This window comes from Manis javanica, chromosome 12 (genome assembly GCF_040802235.1).
Source record: "Manis javanica isolate MJ-LG chromosome 12, MJ_LKY, whole genome shotgun sequence".
Lineage (NCBI taxonomy): Eukaryota > Metazoa > Chordata > Mammalia > Pholidota > Manidae > Manis > Manis javanica.
Window position 1 is genome coordinate 59047029 of NC_133167.1, and position 16681 is coordinate 59063709.

Sequence of the window (16681 nt, forward strand, 5' to 3'; positions counted from 1 at the left end):
TTTCTACAAACAACTTTCTTTTCGTTTTGGAAGGAATAAAATAAGGACTGGGCAAACACTGCTCGGTAATATGAAGTTCTTTGAATGAAAACATATTGTTTTGAAAAGTCACTTCATTCTTCACCCTTTTTAATAAACAACCTAAGGCACCACCCATGATAATCACCCCCAAGTGGTTAACGCCCTTCCCTTCATTGAATCTGGTAGCTGAAAGGCTATGGCTTTATTTCCAGCTAGGTGAGAAGGAATCACACTTTATTCCTCATCAGATAATACAATATGATAAAAATGAATACTATTTTCAAGTCACAGCACTTTGATCAAGTACAGAAAGCATTTTGTTAGAGCATCAAACCACTAAGGAAATCAATTGCAAGGAGTTATTTGTGGAAAGCTAGATGCTTCAAAGGCAAACATGGTAACATTTAGTTGCACTGTTCAAATGGTATCCTAAAAACATCTGGGGTGAGAGGTGTCACAGGTATCAGATAAATGCAAAAAGCTCAGGAGAACAATCTTTTGTGGTAAAGAAGTGCCAATCAGTGAGAAATATTTTTCCTGAGACAATAGCAAAGAGGTAGTAAAAGGAAGAAAACTGGGTTTAAGCACTGGCCTGGTAACAAATTATTTTAGGTAATCTCAGATATTTTTTTACCAACTCCTGTTTCCACAGACATTACAATCTGATCAGAAGTACTCCTAGTGGCTCCTAAGACCAAGGGGAAAGGAAAAAACACGCAGTGCTTCAGCCTGACTCCAGGCTCCCTCCCCGAGTCCCCCTGGCCTCAGGTCCCAGGCTGCAGACTCTCCGTTAACCCCGACGGCGCCATGGGAGAGATTTATCCTTAAACGAACTCTAAGAGGAAGGGGAGTGCAAGTCTGAGTCCGAGTCTGTCATAAGGATTCACCCGTGTTTGGCCACAACTAGTTAGTGCAAAGCTGGTCCAGGAACCAAAGCTTGAGCGTAAGATGGGAAGGTAAATCTGAGAATAGGACTGTTATTTCCCTCTGACTCATTCCAGGATAAGCCCTAAGAACAAAGATTTACCAGCAAGCTGAGCTGTAGCACCAAAGCCTTGATGCTCTGGGACCTCTGTAAGACAGTTTAGCAAAGAGGAGAGAAAACACTTCACCTGTCTTAGCCTGATTGGATACACAGTTCTGAGTAGAAGAGCATGTGAATAAAAACTCTGGGACAAAATTCAACATCCCCAACTATAAGACGACCCAAACATGCAAAATGGCTGAGGACAAAATACCTCCCTTGCTACTCTGCTTCTAATACTAAACAGATTTTCTCTTTAAATTCAAACCATGTACTCTCTAAATTGGTGGAGGACGGAGAGTGGGGGAGGTCAGTGAGAACCCCAGATGCCTGAGGTTTCCTATGAGTTCTGCCATTAAATTGGTAGCTATGCACATTTGGGAAATTCTTCTGAACACGGGGCCCTCAGATTCCTTATCTGGAAATTGGTTTTGTCCCTTCCTGTTCAAAATTCCATGCTTCTTTGTGAAAGGGGAAATTTAAAAATTTTAATTTAAAGGCAAAACTTCCTGAGATTACAAAGGCTATCTGGGGGTTAACCTAAGTCTCTGACTGGTCCATAATCCCACTGAAATTTTGTGAAAAATTTTTTGGTAAGTGTATGTATTTACAGAAGCATTTTCCAAGTAAAGGGGACTTTATTTTTCATTACAACTTCAAAGGAAAATTAGGTCCCCAAAACGGTTGAAGATCACTGGTTGAGACAGTAAATGGTGTCTTTAGTTTCTGATTTTATCTGGTGCAGAGCACATCAGCAGCAATCTTTCACATGGTTATAAAATCTGTTGCATAAAGCCTTCCTGAATTTCTCATTCATCTTCATGAGCCATGTGTTCATAATTTTTCATGAGCAGAAAGACTGTGCAAAATCAAGAGTTCTTTTCATTAAAGATTTAAAATTCTGGGAATTTCAGGATTTATTTTGTTATCAGTGGCCAAAGGACAGCCATTTGACCACATCAGAAATTTCAAGTATATAGCATTTGCCTATTCATGTTGAATTATTTTTACTATTTTTTTTTTCTTAACTGACAGGAAACAAAAGGCTTGGCTCCTCCTTCCAGCCTGTTCTTCTTTTTCTTCTGATGTTTGTGCTGTGAAATGATGATGGATTAACTATGGTTCTATTTGAAGTAGTAATTTTCATTTTTATAACCATTTTGATCCTCAAGATAAATAGAAGACATTTTTATAATATTCTTATAAGAATTAGTTGAAAATTAGAGAGAAGAGGAAAATGACATTGGGGAATCTGAGGAACTGAAAGATGCACGTTGGAAAACGCGAGTGCCAAGGGAAATGTACATGATTAGATACTGAAACAGTGTTAAGTCCCTGAGCAGAGAAATAGAAAAAAGGAAGCTCTTAAAACAGGGAACAAATAAAGCAACTAGAGAATAGTGAATTATTTAACGCATTAAGTGAAAACGACAAAAAAAAAAATCACAATTGAGCTTTTCAAGAGCATCTTTTGGCTGATAATCTCAAGGCGTTATACAGCTTCTCGTTAATTAATGCAAAGGCAGAGACAAGTAAAGAACATCAAAGAGAGAAGGATGTTGCCAGTGATCATCAGATAAATGCAAAAAGCTCAGGAGAACAATCTTTTGTGGTAAAGAAGTGCCAGTCGGTGAGAAATGTTGATTTTTCCAGAGACGACATCAAAGAGGTGTGAAGTAAAAGGAAGAAAACTGGATTTAAGCACTGGCCTTCTAACAAATTATTATAGGTAATCCCAGGTATTGTTTTTACCGACTCCTGTTTCCACAGACATTACAATCTGATCAGACCAAGGGGGAGAAGAGAAAACACGCAGAGCTTCAGTCTGACTCCAGGCTCCCTCCCCGAGACCCAGGCTCCAGACTCTCCGTTAACCGCGATGGCGCCGTGGGGGAGATGATCCGTAAGCGAACTCGATCCCCAGGTGACCCAGGCGCGGGACTTAAATTCACAGAGCATCCTCCTGTGACTCTTCCTCTTTCGAGTAACACCTCAGTTTTTCTCCTCTGCGCTTCCGCGAATCCCACTCAAGGAAAGTCCTCGGACTGCAGCGAAAACGCACGCCGCCCCCGCCCCCACGGAGCCCCAGCAGGCCTCCTCCCGGAGGCCCGGGGCGGGAGGGGCGCGTGCCCGCGGCCCCCGCGCGCGCCCGTTGCCATGGGAACGCACGGGGCTCGGCCGCCCGAGCGGGACGCGGGAGGCGGCGCCGCGGCAGATCCTGTGGGAGACGCTGTCGCAAGATGGCGTCTACGAGGCCGCGAGATGCGGAGTGAGCGTGCCCCGCCGGGGACTGCGAGGCTGCTTCTCTCTCCTCCGCCGCCGCCACTGCGGCGCCGAGTCTCCGCCTGCCACTGCGCCGCGGCCCAGCCCTCCTGCCTCGCAGGTACCGCCGCCTGCGCGCGCTCCGCGTAGTGAACAGATGGCAGCGGCAAGTGCCGGCTCGCCTGGGGCTAGCGGGTCTCGCCTAGTGCGGTGCGCCTGACAATAACGCGTGAATAACTTTTTCTTGCAGCGGCCCCCAGCGGCCCGGCTTGCTGCCTCGCCGCGCGCCCGCGGCCCCACCACGCCCCTCCGGCTCCCGGCTCCCTCCGAGGTGTGAGCGCGTCTGGCCCGTGCGGTGATCAGTGGCCGGCCTGGAGGAGCGCGTGGACCGGCGGGCGGCGGCAAGCAGTGGGCCAGCGCCTTTACCATGGCCTTGACCCTGTTTGGTAAGTGCAGCCCTTCGCCCGTGCCGCTGCAGGTGGGCCGCGCCCCGGCATCGGGGGCTCGGGGGGCCCGGGGAGGGGACGCGGCGCGCCTGGTCGGACGCGGGCCTACGGCGCGGAGTTGGGGCGCCCGCGCGCCCGGCTCGCTCCCGTGGGCCTCTCCCATTGTCTCCTCTCCAGGCAGGGCCGATGGGCGTGTGCTCCCCTGGCCAATTCTGGGCTGCGAGACTCTCAGGTCCTGGGTGTTTGGTAAACCGAGAGTCTCCAAGACGCCAACTTGAGAGCGAAGTTTAGCTGGTTGTTTCTAAACCGACGTTTCTCAAGTCAGTAAATAAAGATTCTGGAAAGTTTATTTTCAATAAGATATCTGTGCATCCTGTCCTCCCTGGTATTGCCAAATGCATATGTTAATTCTTGTTGGATTTTGGGCGGGGGACGGGTGTTATTTTCTTGGTCTATTCCGTTGGAAACAAGAATAAGTGGTGAACTTAATATTTGTTGAAATGAAAAAATGTTTACGCTAACGAGTATAAGAGCAGAAGGAACAAAGTTGGCTACTGGAACAAAGCAATCTCAGGAGAATATTAGTATTTTAGAAAAGAAATGTTATTTTTGTGATGTAATTACTGCAACACTATTGTTTCACTGGTTAAGACTTAAAGGTCCTTTTTTTCCAGAGTCTTCAATGACAATGGGTTGGGAAGAAGGATTGGAAGATACATGATTTCCTTTTACAAAAACAGACCGTAGTACATAGTACCTCTCTTTAAGAAAACTCAGTGTGTGGAATTTAGATGCTCAAAGCATTCCGTCTTTCAGAGAAAGGCAGTGCAGTGCTATGTAACTGACAGCTACAAGGGCAGTCCTAGTTAAGTTACTCGCAATATCAAATTTCCAGTTACGTTAGGGGTCGTTTGATCAAGCATGTTAGAGGTATCACATACCAGAAATGCTTTTTGATGCTAATACTGCAGGTGAATTAATCTGCTGGAATCAGAATTACTTCTATTTAACCATCTTATTTTATAAATGAAATTTAGATGCAGAGATGGTATTTCCCCAGGTCACATGGTCTTTTTGGGATAAAACCGAGCCTACAACAAAACCTGCCAGTATTTAGTTTGGAGCTATGTTTACTTTACCCAAATATCTACCATATTGGGATATGACATTTCTTATTTGGTGCTGGTTTTTTATAGGTGCTTTAAAAAAATCGTTTCTTCTTTCTTTAAAAGAAATAATAAAAAATCACACTTGCTTTCCAAAACTATGGATCTCATCTGCATTACTTAGTAGAAACATTTTCCTTGAGTGTAGACTTTTTTGGTACAAAATTTTAAAATGATGGAAAGCTTTACTCAAAGTTGATATTTTCTTTTGAAGCAGGATTTATCTTACACTGTTGTAACTAACACACAGCAGTAACTTTTCCATAAATAAATTTCTCTTTTAAAACATTTTTTAACAATCATTTTCCTTCTTAAAGACAAAGTCTGCATTTTCAAGGTTTGTTTTCAAAGGTAAGGTTTCCAAATCAACTACTTTGCTGAATGAATAAAACAGACAAATTGGGGAGAATTGGAGCTCTTCTAAAACGATTCCTAAGTTATTAAATCTTTAGGTGGAGATGCGGAAAGGAAGAACATGGAATGTGATCTCCAGAAAAAGGGATAAGAAACCATTCCCATCCCTCAGAGTGAATGAAGTAAATTTTAAAGTCGACTTGTGGGAAAATAGAATTTAGTTTATAAAATCCAATTTGGTTACAATTTAGCAACATTTCTCTGTCACAAAGCAAAGTCACCTATGTGCAGAGGCTGTTTTTCAGTAATGATAGAGCAGCAGCATTTCTCAAAAGTGTGATTGCACACCACTCATCAGTCATCTGAGATAAGAATATAGATTCCCTTGGCTAGAGACCTGCAGAACCTGCATTTCTAGGGGAAGTGGATTCATTTATTCATTTATTTATTTATTTATTCATTCATTCATTCATTCATTTATTTATTTATTTATTTATTTATTTATTTATTTATTTATTTATTTATTTATTTTGGTATCAATCTGCAATTACATGAAGGACATTATGTTTACTAGGCTCCCCCCTTCACCAAGTCTCCCCCACATCCCCGTTCACAGTCACTGTCCATCAACATAGTAAGATGCTGTAGAATCACTACTTGTCTTCTATGTGTTGCACAGCCCTCCCTGTGCCCCCCCTCAACGCTATACATGCTAATCGTAATGTAGGGGAAGCAGATTTTAAAGGGACTCCCCTGGGATTCTTATGCACACTTAAGTTTGTATTAGATAAAGAGTAGATTTGCTCAAACTTATCCAATTCAGAATAGCTTTTGGTAAATATTAAGAGCAGTCCCCAGAGTTTAGAAGAAATGGATTTTATTTTACATATTGCTACTGTTTAACTAGTTGGCCTTATTAAGTGTCTCATATCCTTTGTGTTTGCTCTTAAATAACCAGCCTAGAATAAAGGAGCAAAAAGATAGTAAAGCTCTGTGAGATGGTGGTGAAGAGAAGGTAGGAACAAGAAACTAGGTAAGTGTGACTAATCAGTCATTAAAGCCAGAGCTCAGAAGTTACTAAGCTTCATTAAAGTAACAACTGCCAGGATCCTATCTTACGTATTTAGGCTGCTAGCTTAGGTCTGCTGGGAACGCTCTAGTAAAATACCATATACTGGGTGGCTGACATTTATTTCAGTAGACATTGATTTCTCACAGTTTTGGAGGGAGGAAAGTCTCAGATTGAGGTGTCTGTACATTCACTTCCGGGAGGGCCCTCTGCCTGGCGTACAGGCAGCCTCCTTTTTGCTGTGCTTTTACCTGGTGGAGAGAGGGGAAGAGCAAGCTCTTTGGTCTGTTTTTAAATGGGCACTAAACCCATCATGTGGACCCCACCCTCATGATGTCATCTACATCTAATTACCTCCCAAAGGCCTCATCTCCAAATACCATCACATTGAGGGTTAGGGCTTCAGCGTGTGAATTTGGGGGACAACACAATGCAGTGCATAGCAGCCAGCAACAGAGACTAGTTTCTTTTGCTTTGTGTTTTACGTTTCCGTCCAAGTTTTTCATAATTGTAAAGATTATTCTTTTTATAGAAAGTTAGTGAAAGCTCCATTTAAAAAAATGAGAGCCTCTAAAATTACCTAATACAATTTGCATTTGTATACATTTAACTTAAGTATGGTGTAGGAACTCAAAATACTTGTTAAATTAAGCTGAAGAGTGAAGACCATCTTTTGTCTTCACTGTTAATTGCTTTTGCTGCTGAAAAGGATAGTTTAGTGCAAATTTCTGTTTTATTCTGTGATAGAAGATCCAGACCCCAATTCTTCCTGATTTTACACTCTCATTTGGGAGCTGAAAATGTGCATTTTTGAAGGTTTGGAAACTTTTCTGTATTTTTTTCTTTGCCTTTCAAATGAATCCATCCCTCAGTCATCAGCATCAATCAAAATAACTTAAGATCCTCAAGTCATGAACATTATCCAAATGTGGTTCATACCTGGCTCACTCATGTTGCTCATTCATTCAACAAACACCTATAGCAGTGTGCAAGAGACATGATCCCTGTGGTCTAAGAGCTTATGTTCCAGAACTGTAGTGTTTGTACATAACTACCTATTTCCATGTAGTCTTTGTCTGAACTTTCCTAGCAGAGAAGCTCATGTCTTCTAATTGATATGCTAGAAGGAAAGTCTCAGATCGTCTAATTTCGAACTTCTTAGCTGTACCTGACAAAACACCCAGAGTGCTAGTAGACGGGTACTAGGGAAAAGCATCCTGCTAGGTTATCCCTTGGCAGGAGTCTCTGTCATTTAGAGCTAAGTGGGGCTGTGGTTTTCAGCCCAAACTGATGAGGTTGGGAACTCAATTATAGTCCAGCTGGGCTGGCTGACCTCTGAATTACTGCCTTCTCTATCTGGACATTATTAGCTCTGGCATTGCACCCTCTCCTCTTTATAATTTTTCCTCTCATTACCATTTAGTCACTATCATCACTACCATAGGTCACTTCTAATTTTTAGGATTTCACTGCAATTTCTTACCTTTTTAACTCTTGACTCTTCTACTGCCATGGAAACTTTATAGTGCTGCCTTCTTAGGCCTCTCACTGCCCTGACACACCTGCCTATGGGCATCTTTGTGGAGATTCTGTGGAGCACTTAAATGGCAAAGGCATATTCTTTGTGATGCAGTTAGGATATTTTCTAATTTCCCATGACTGTTGTGACATTAAAATTTATTTTAAAAATGATAAATCACCTGCACATTTTCAATAAGAAATATTTGACCAAAAGCTAATTTTATAAGAAATTCCCACTTGGATACACTCTGTGTTAATATTTTAATTTTTTAGATGTTGCTCATCAAAGAATATGAGAGCGAGTTATCTAAGCAACAGGTGAGAGCCCAGCTACTTTTCTTAGAATAATTCGTATTTTTAGCTGTTATTAAAATCACTGTGTTTATTAGAATACTTGTCAGCATTCCTTCTCTTTGTGGTGTCAAAAGCTTTATATTTCCACTTTAAGATTTTTCTTTTAAGGTGTGGCGATTTGGTATTATGTAAGAAAGATCAAAGAATACAGTTCTATAACTCCGATAGTCACCATCTATGTACAGTACAAGAAGAATATTGGTGATACAGTCTTGTGAGTCACATGTGCCTGCAGATAAGATGGTGTATGCATCCTCATCTTTGAGCATAGAAGGGAATGATACCTTCATTATAAAAATTTGATAGATTTTTCAAGAGTTTTAGTTTCTTTTAGATCAATATTTCTCATTTTTTAAAAATCACCAGGCATAAGAATCCATTTAGACAATTTTTCTTAATTGTTTTATCCATGAAACTTAGTGGAGATAAAATGTTTATGGCTGTATGTATATCTGCTTTACGCACAAAAAGTAAGTTTTTTTGACCCCCCAAAGCCAATTTTTGCTCTCTTGAGGACACTATTAACCCCACTGAGAATTCATTTTTTAGACTGAAGTACTAATAAGATAATTAAGCAGAAGAATACTCTTTGTTCATGCTTTCTATATCATATAATCATAGCTATAAAGGAACGATGTTAGTATAAGAAGTTACACACTTTCCATCAGGTTGGTTTACCTAAGAATTAACGGTTTCCTTTCACCTTGAGAGCAGACATAACAAAGAGTTCCCTGCTAGGCCTGGGGTTTGTGTAATTTTTCTCAAAGTCCCTCTAGAAAGTAATAGTGTGTAATACAGGTAATTGATGTTTTCTCAATCTTACATGAAGTATCAATAACAGTACCTTTAAAAAACTTACTTATCTGCAATGTAAAAACTAAATGATGTTACCAGACTCTTTGTGCAAACCCAATTTAAGATAAATCCTTGAGCCTGGCCTGGTATTACCAGTAATAAGTAATACCTAACAAATTACCAGTAATAAGTTATTACATAGAAAATTATTCCCATGAACTTTAATTTTTATTTGTTAATATAATCTTATTATCCTTAAAAAACAAGAGTGGGAAGAAACTAAGAAAACAGAATGGTGTAACTGTATTTTTACATTGAAAAGTCATGTTGACAAAGAAATTACATCTGACAGAGTTTTAAATATATGTTCTTAATTTGGCTCCTTATTTTTAAAAACCAGAATAACTATTATGTGAATATATTAAAACCACTGCATGGCATACTTTGAAAGGCAGATTTTATGGTATGCGAATTGTATCTCAAGCTGGATAGTAGTTTTGAAATTGCTGGGCTGGGGGAACTGGATTGCCTAGAAGGAAAATGTAATATAAACTGTAAAAAACACAAATTACTATTTTTAAAAGACTGGTTTTATATTCAGGTACCTTTTAGAACTTAATGGTTTTAGAAACCTTTTTTTTATTCCCTAAGAAACACAAACAAAATAAAAAATTGATAGATTAAAAATGCCCCTACCTGTTCTGAATGGTTGTTTTAAATTTAGAAAAGTGTTCACTTCTTGGAAATAATGCCAGCAATTGAATACTCTGTGGAAGAAGGGAAGATGAGTGAGGCTAGGCCTGTCACCGGCTGCTCAGCAGGGTGGCACGGGGCCACCTCGTTGTTGTGTTTTATCCAGCTGCCCTGAAAGTTGTTCCTTTCACTTTCCATTCTGATTTTTTTACCTTTGGGTTTCATTGGACCATGTGTATTTCCTATAAAGCAAGCAGGAAAAAAAAATCTCTGCTTCCATCGATTTTTATGACCACAGACTTGATGTTTAAAAAACTGAACAGGTCTTTAAATTGTTAATTTTTCCTGGTATTTCCCATTTCTGCCATTACCACATATCTTCAGCCCTCAGGATATTCTGTCTTATACCTTCCATTTAGAACTTTATTTTTCATCTCCTAATGCTGTGAAATTACTTTGTCAGAGATGATTTTAGGATTAAAGTAGCTTGTGTCAGGGAGAACAGACAGCAGGTAAGTGGTGTTGGATGTCTGTCTGAGGGATATGTACACATCTGCCTAACTGAAGGCCTTCCATGGTGAATGAATTTTATACTACTATGCCAAGATTAGAGTATAATTTGTAGCATGTTACCTGTGAGGAATAACATGCTAAATATAGATCCATATCTTTTTATAGCATGAAAGAATGATTTTAATTTATGGACTAAATATCTTAAAGTAGGAAGACAGGGCCAGCATTTTGACTGAGGAAGCTACCCTGTGTGAGAGAGAGCCAGTGCGATGGTGTGCTGACTCCTTTTTGTGTTCCTGGACCCATGCCAGTGTGTGCGTTGCAGGGGCCAGGGGTCTTCCCACACGTAACACCAAAGCAAGTCTCGAATACCAGCAGGGTGTCCAAGCACTCAATTCTGATACTATCTGCCAGGAGACAGCACCAGATTCCCCAGGTTGAGGGCTCCATCCTACAAGACTGCCCTCCACCATCTGTCGCAGGCCCCAGGCCATTACCTGTGCTTCTGACCTACCTGCTGCAGATCGCAGGTTCCCACAACCTCCCCCTTAGGTTCTATTAATTTGCTAGAGCAGCTCACAGAACTCAGGAAAACAGTTTACCAGTTTAATAAAGGACACCATATGGGGCCTGGCTCCATGGCATGTTGGGAGTGTTCTGATTCCTTGAGTGTGTAAGCTCTTCCCAACAGAGAAGCAGCATCTCAAGGGCGCCATGAGCTCTTCTGGTTTTTGTGAGGGTTATATTGCATAGTCATGACTGACCAAATTATTGGCCATTGGCTGGTTCAGCCTCCAGCCCCCGCCCCTGCGTGGGGTCCAAAAGTTTCTCAGTAACATGACAGGACATCCATTTCTCCTTTAATAAGACTCTACAGTGTCTTCAGGAAATGTGAATGAAGACCAAATATACCTGGGAAATATATATTTGGTCATCTGAATGACCAAATATTTATTATGACTCATTATATCACAGGCAGTTTTTTTTTTAGAGGGTGGTTATTCGTGAGAAGGCCCTGTAGAAGGTAGTGTACTAAGCACACACTGTAAAAGCACAGGGCATTTGGGCTTGGGAGAAGGAAAGCATGATGCCACCTGGTGAAAAAAGGAAGTGACAAGAAGTGCAGTGTTCCGTACTTCTGGGGAGTACCTCTGGTGCTTGGGCTGTGTTTTCCTATTTTGTGGCCTGATTTGTTTCTTCATCTCTTTGATGAATTGAGGGCCTAATATGTGTCAGGTACACAGGCTAGCTCTGTGGCAGAGTGCTCAGGGAAGGGACCATGGCCAAGGTGGATTTTGAGCAGAGACTTGAAGAAACTGAAGGAATGAATCATATGAAGTGGGGAATTTCCTCAGGGATCAGGCTTAGAGGCAGAATGTGCTGGACAGTTTTGAGGAGCAGAGAGAAGGGCAACATGGCTAGAGCAGAATAAGCCACAGAAAAGTGGTAGGTGATGTGACAGAGGCACCTGGGGGATGGTGGAGTGTGAGGTCACAGACCCTTTGGCAATGGGGAGGACTTGAGATTTTACGCTGACTGACATGGGAAGATTGTGGAGGGTACTTCTATAGCATGTAGTGTAGAGGAAAGGGCTTAGATTTTGGAGTAAAAGTGCTGCATTTAATTCTTTCTCTGCCAAGTGTCAGCTGTATATTCTAGTTTTATTTCTTTCGTATGTAAACAGGCTAATCCCACATTGCTACAAACATAAATGAGATCATCTATGTAAGGTTCTTAACATAGTGATTGAAGATACATAGTACTTAATATTGTCAGTAATGTTATTGTCATATTAACAAAAATCAAGATAGCAGCAGAGTTTCTGCATTTGTTATCATCACAGGCCTGTTTACCCACTTGAACAAGTGGTTCTGCAATCTTCTTGGTTTATGTGTACATCTAAATACTTGGCATGTGCTATTGTAGACTTTGAGAATGCTCTGGTGGAGATCTGGTTCAGGGATATAAGTTGAAGACCAGATAGACTCTGATAGTGCTGGACACTTGATACTTCTTGCACTCTGAATATGTGAAAAATATACTGGCCAACAGGCATTGCTTGCTTCTTTTGTAGGTAATCCAGACTATAATCAGGACTGGACCCTGCCCTCATGGCACTTAAAATATATCAAAGACTGGAAATTCAGTGTTTGGCATATAATATGTGTTCAGTCCAGGTTAATTCAATGAGTAAATGAATGAACAAAGAATGATATGTAACAGTGAACTGTTACTCCCTGTGCTTATCCTGTGAAAGACCTTGAATCAGTTCAAGCATTTGCTGTCATTTATCTTTTTTCTTCCTTTATTATTTTGTGTTGATTCTTGCTTATTATAAAATGAGTCCACAAATGGAAACTTCACCCTGCCTCTTAGAAACTGGTTAGTCTAACAGTGCACTTTCTTTATGTAAAATCATCCGGTGGGTCCCCATCACCATTAAGTCCAAATTCCCTAGCCTGCACATAGGCTTTCAGGATAGGACCCCCTGCTTACGTTATCTGGCCTTATCTCTTACTCTCTTCTCAAAGGCTGTGCTTCAGCCATACTGAACTACTTGAGGTTTTCAGAAAGGATTGTACTCAGTTTACCTTTGGCACCGTAACTTCCCAAGTCCTTCTTTGCCCTCACTCACCTCTACACATCTTGCAAAATTCAGCTAGAATAAGTAGTCTTCCTTTTTGAGTTACTTTTTTTTCTGCATCCATATTGCCCTATATATGTCTCTGCCCTACCACTTACCATGTGATATAATGGTTAGTTTATATTGTCCTGTCTTCTCTGTTAGGTGAAGTTGCCTAATAGATAAGCTATGGATTTCTTTTTTGTATCCTTAACAACTGCCACAGTGTCTGATGCATACCAGCTACTTAGTAAATGTTTGAATGAATGTTGGATATTGCAGTAGTCTTCTGTGTTTAAATTTGGAAGTTAATTTTAAGGCCCAAATCCATGTGATACACATCTATTTTTCATTCATTTGTTGATTCTTAAAAAAAATTTGGTAAATGTGCCATTATATCTTCCCTTGCTTTCATACTCTAATATGGATTTCCCAACTGGAAGCTCACAAAGTCTTGAATAAAATGGAAATCTCTCTGGGAGCAGATTCTTCAAGATTTAACTATAGTATTACTAACCACCAGCAGATGTTTCTAAATTATTTGGTATAATTAGATAACAAATTCCATTTTATTAAGCTGCTGTTCCTTTTCATTTCAGTAGTACAAAGGAATTACACATAAATTAGCTTGGTTTGTTCATGTTTTACCCTCACAGTAGGGAACATAATCAAATTGAATAGGTATTCAGTATGAAAATGGCTAACTTAACCTTTTGGAGGTCTAAAACTAAGAAAAATATAATCTTCCTCTCATAATATTAAATTTGTGTGCTATATTAACATTCCTGTTCATTTTCACATGTTTATTAGAAGAGCAGATATAAACAGCAATTTAAACATTGATGTTTTTAAATGGATAGAAGAAAAAATTTACTTGTTTATTAATACCTGTCATTGTTTCAGGAAGAATTTGAGGTGGTTTGCAAAAAGTTGCAGCACAAGAGGACTGAAAATAATAAGGATGGGGATTTATTTTTCTGTCTTACATCTTTAGTTTCTTCCTCTCCCCTGGATGTTTCCCTTAGATTATAGCCGTGCTTTCCTGTTCCATTTGAGAAAACCTTTCCTTAACTTTGAAACTCTCTCAAGCACCATTACGAGTTTTATTAGTGGCCCACCTCTTAGCAGAGGTCTATTGAAGGAGCATTCTCTCTGCTCTCCCTCCTCTTCCTGCGTGCCTGCCTTCTCTTGAATCCTTGTCTGCACCATTTCTTCCCATCTGCTAAATGTGGGCTTCATAGGCCTGGCAAGGTGGAGGCCAAGGTTGAGGCCCAGACAAGAAGATGGCTTAGAGGAACTTGACTACAGTTTGCTTGAGGAGAATTTCCTACGTCTGCTTCTGTTCTGCTGGAAGTGCTTTATCAATTAATAGCCAGGAAACAGTGGTTTTTCCTATCTTCACATTTGATCTTTCTGCACTATTTGATATTTCTGATTGCCTCTTTTTTCTTGAAACTTTTTTCTCTTGTCTTTCAAGACATTGTGTTCTCCTGCTACTCCTTTTCTCCTTTTTCTCTATTCCTTAGCTTCCTTTATTTTCTCCTGTGTATGTCAGTGCTCTCCAAGAACTGGCTTCCCTTTCTCACTTGGGAGTATGTAACCTTCAACAGTGAGTGCTATGTGGATGATTCTCAGGTCTCCCATCTCCAGACCTGTGTTTCTATGCTCTCCAATTCTCTGAGGACTTCCTGCATACACTGAACATTCCACATGTTCCCAGCACGAAATCCTTAGCTTTTGTTCTTCCATCCTCTCTTCCCTTGCCTTTAATACCTAGTCAGCTGCTAGTGCTTGCAGACTCAATCTTTGCAATAGCTGCCATGTCTATCCTTTGTATTTCCAATTCCTGCTCTACCCTATCTTCAGCATTGCAATCCCTCTGCTCCCTGACACCCATTCAAAAGGAATTCCTTTCATCTTCTTTATCATTTTATCTGCAAATCTCCTGTGACATCTGCCAATGTGTTCCTTTCACAGCAGTTAATGCATTTTCATCATGTCTTTTCTAGGCTGATGGTTTCTGTAAGGTGTAAGACTCATTCTTTAGAGTGCTTGGGACAGTGATTCCACACATGGGAGGGGTGAAAAAATATTTGTTAAGTTAATAAAATAGTTCTTAAACCACAGTACCTCTGTAGTTTAGTAATTTCTATGGTAGAAATATAGAACATTTAGTTTTTTTCTGTAACTTCATAATGCTTTAATAAGTTAACAATAGTAAACACATCTCAAAATTTCTCATATTGTTTTTGTTGCCAATTATCTTATTTTAAAACTTTAAAGGAACAAGTACATATATTCCTGCAGTTTTGTTGCATGTCAAGGGCAGATACATCATTTACTTGGGGATTGGTTGCTTTTATTAACTTAATATTTCAACAGTTTCTGGTGAAATTCTAGTTGGGTTTATACTGCTTTAATATTTTGTACAAGATCTCTTCATCCTTTTTCAACTCTCAAAGCAGAGCAGAAGGGACATGAACCAGCATCTGCAAACATGGGGTTAATCAAGGTTGATTTGCTGGCTCTTTTAATGTGGCCATGAGTCCAGTATTCAGCTGAAGATTATACCATGCTAGAGGTTAGGGAAATGATGGGGACTTCTGGTTTGATAACTGTTCTCTGTTCTTTTAGACTTTTTCAGGGCACTAGTAAGGAGATGGTGAAGGGAAGCCCTTCCTTGTTCAAGCTTCCTTTTCAGACGTTGGTGTGTTAGTCAAGTTCATAGGACGTTTGAATATTGTTCCTCCATTTAAAAAATGGCTCAATAAGTCTTTTTAGAGTTGCTGAAGAGAAGTCACTGAGCAGTGGAACAAGAAGCTCACACTAATGGTTATTTTCCATAAAGCACTGAAACCCCAAAAGAAAGATGAAGTCAGTGGTTTATAGGGCATTTCACATACTGCTAATAATATGTCATTTAGTTATGGAAAAAAATTGATGATACAGCATTTGAAAAACCATCAATATCATCCACCACATAAACAAAAAGGACAAAAATCACATGACCATCTCCATAGATGCCAAAAAAGCATTCGACAAAATTCAACATCCATTCATGATAAAAACTCTCAACAAAATGGGTATAGAGGGCAAGTACCTCAACATAATAAAGGCCATATATCACAAACCCACAGCCAACATCATACTGGACAGCGAGAAGCTGAAAGCTTTTCCTCTAACATCGGGAACAAGACAGGGATGCCTACTCTCCCCACTGTTATTCAACATAGTACTGGAGATCCTAGCCATGGCAATTAGACAAAACAAAGAAATACAGGGAATCCAGATTGGTAAAGAAGAAGTCAAACTATCACTATTTGCAGACGACATGATATTATTGTACATAAAAAACCCTAAAGAATCCACTCCAAAACTACTAGAACTAATATCGGAATTCAGCCAAGTTGCAGGATACAAAATTCATACCCAGATATCTGTGGCTTTCCTATACACTAACGATGAACTAACAGAAAGAGAAATCAGGAAAACAATTCCATTCACAATTGCATTAAAAAGAATAAAATACCTAGGAATAAACCTAACCAAGGAAGTGAAAGACCTGTACTCTGAAAACTACAAGACACTCTTAAGAGAAATTAAAGGGGACACTAACAAATGGAAACTCATCCCATGCTCTTGGCTAGGAAGAATTAATATCGTCAAGATGGCCATCCTGCCCAAAGCAATCTACAGATTCAATGCAATCCCTATCAAATTACCAAAAGCATTCTTCAACGAACTGGAACAAATAGTTCAAAGATTCATATGGAACCACCAAAGACCCTGAATAGCCAAAGCAATCCTGAGAAGGAAGAATAAAGTAGGGGGGGATCTTGC

General features: G+C 40.1%; 1 protein-coding gene across 3 annotated transcripts in view; it reads left to right on the plus strand.

Moving 5' to 3' along the window:
- Positions 1 to 3597: 3597 nt before the first annotated feature.
- Positions 3598 to 16681, plus strand: part of CHN1 (chimerin 1) — a 224245-nt gene continuing 211161 nt past the window's right edge. Inside the window, exon 1 of one of the 3 annotated variants that reach the window (XM_037020643.2) lies at positions 3598 to 3753. In XM_037020643.2, the coding sequence (XP_036876538.1) occupies positions 3735 to 3753 (19 nt within the window). In that variant the 5' untranslated portion in view covers positions 3598 to 3734. The remainder of the gene's footprint in view (positions 3754 to 16681) is intronic. The other 2 variants (XM_037020642.2, XM_037020641.2) reach the window with 2 other exon arrangements.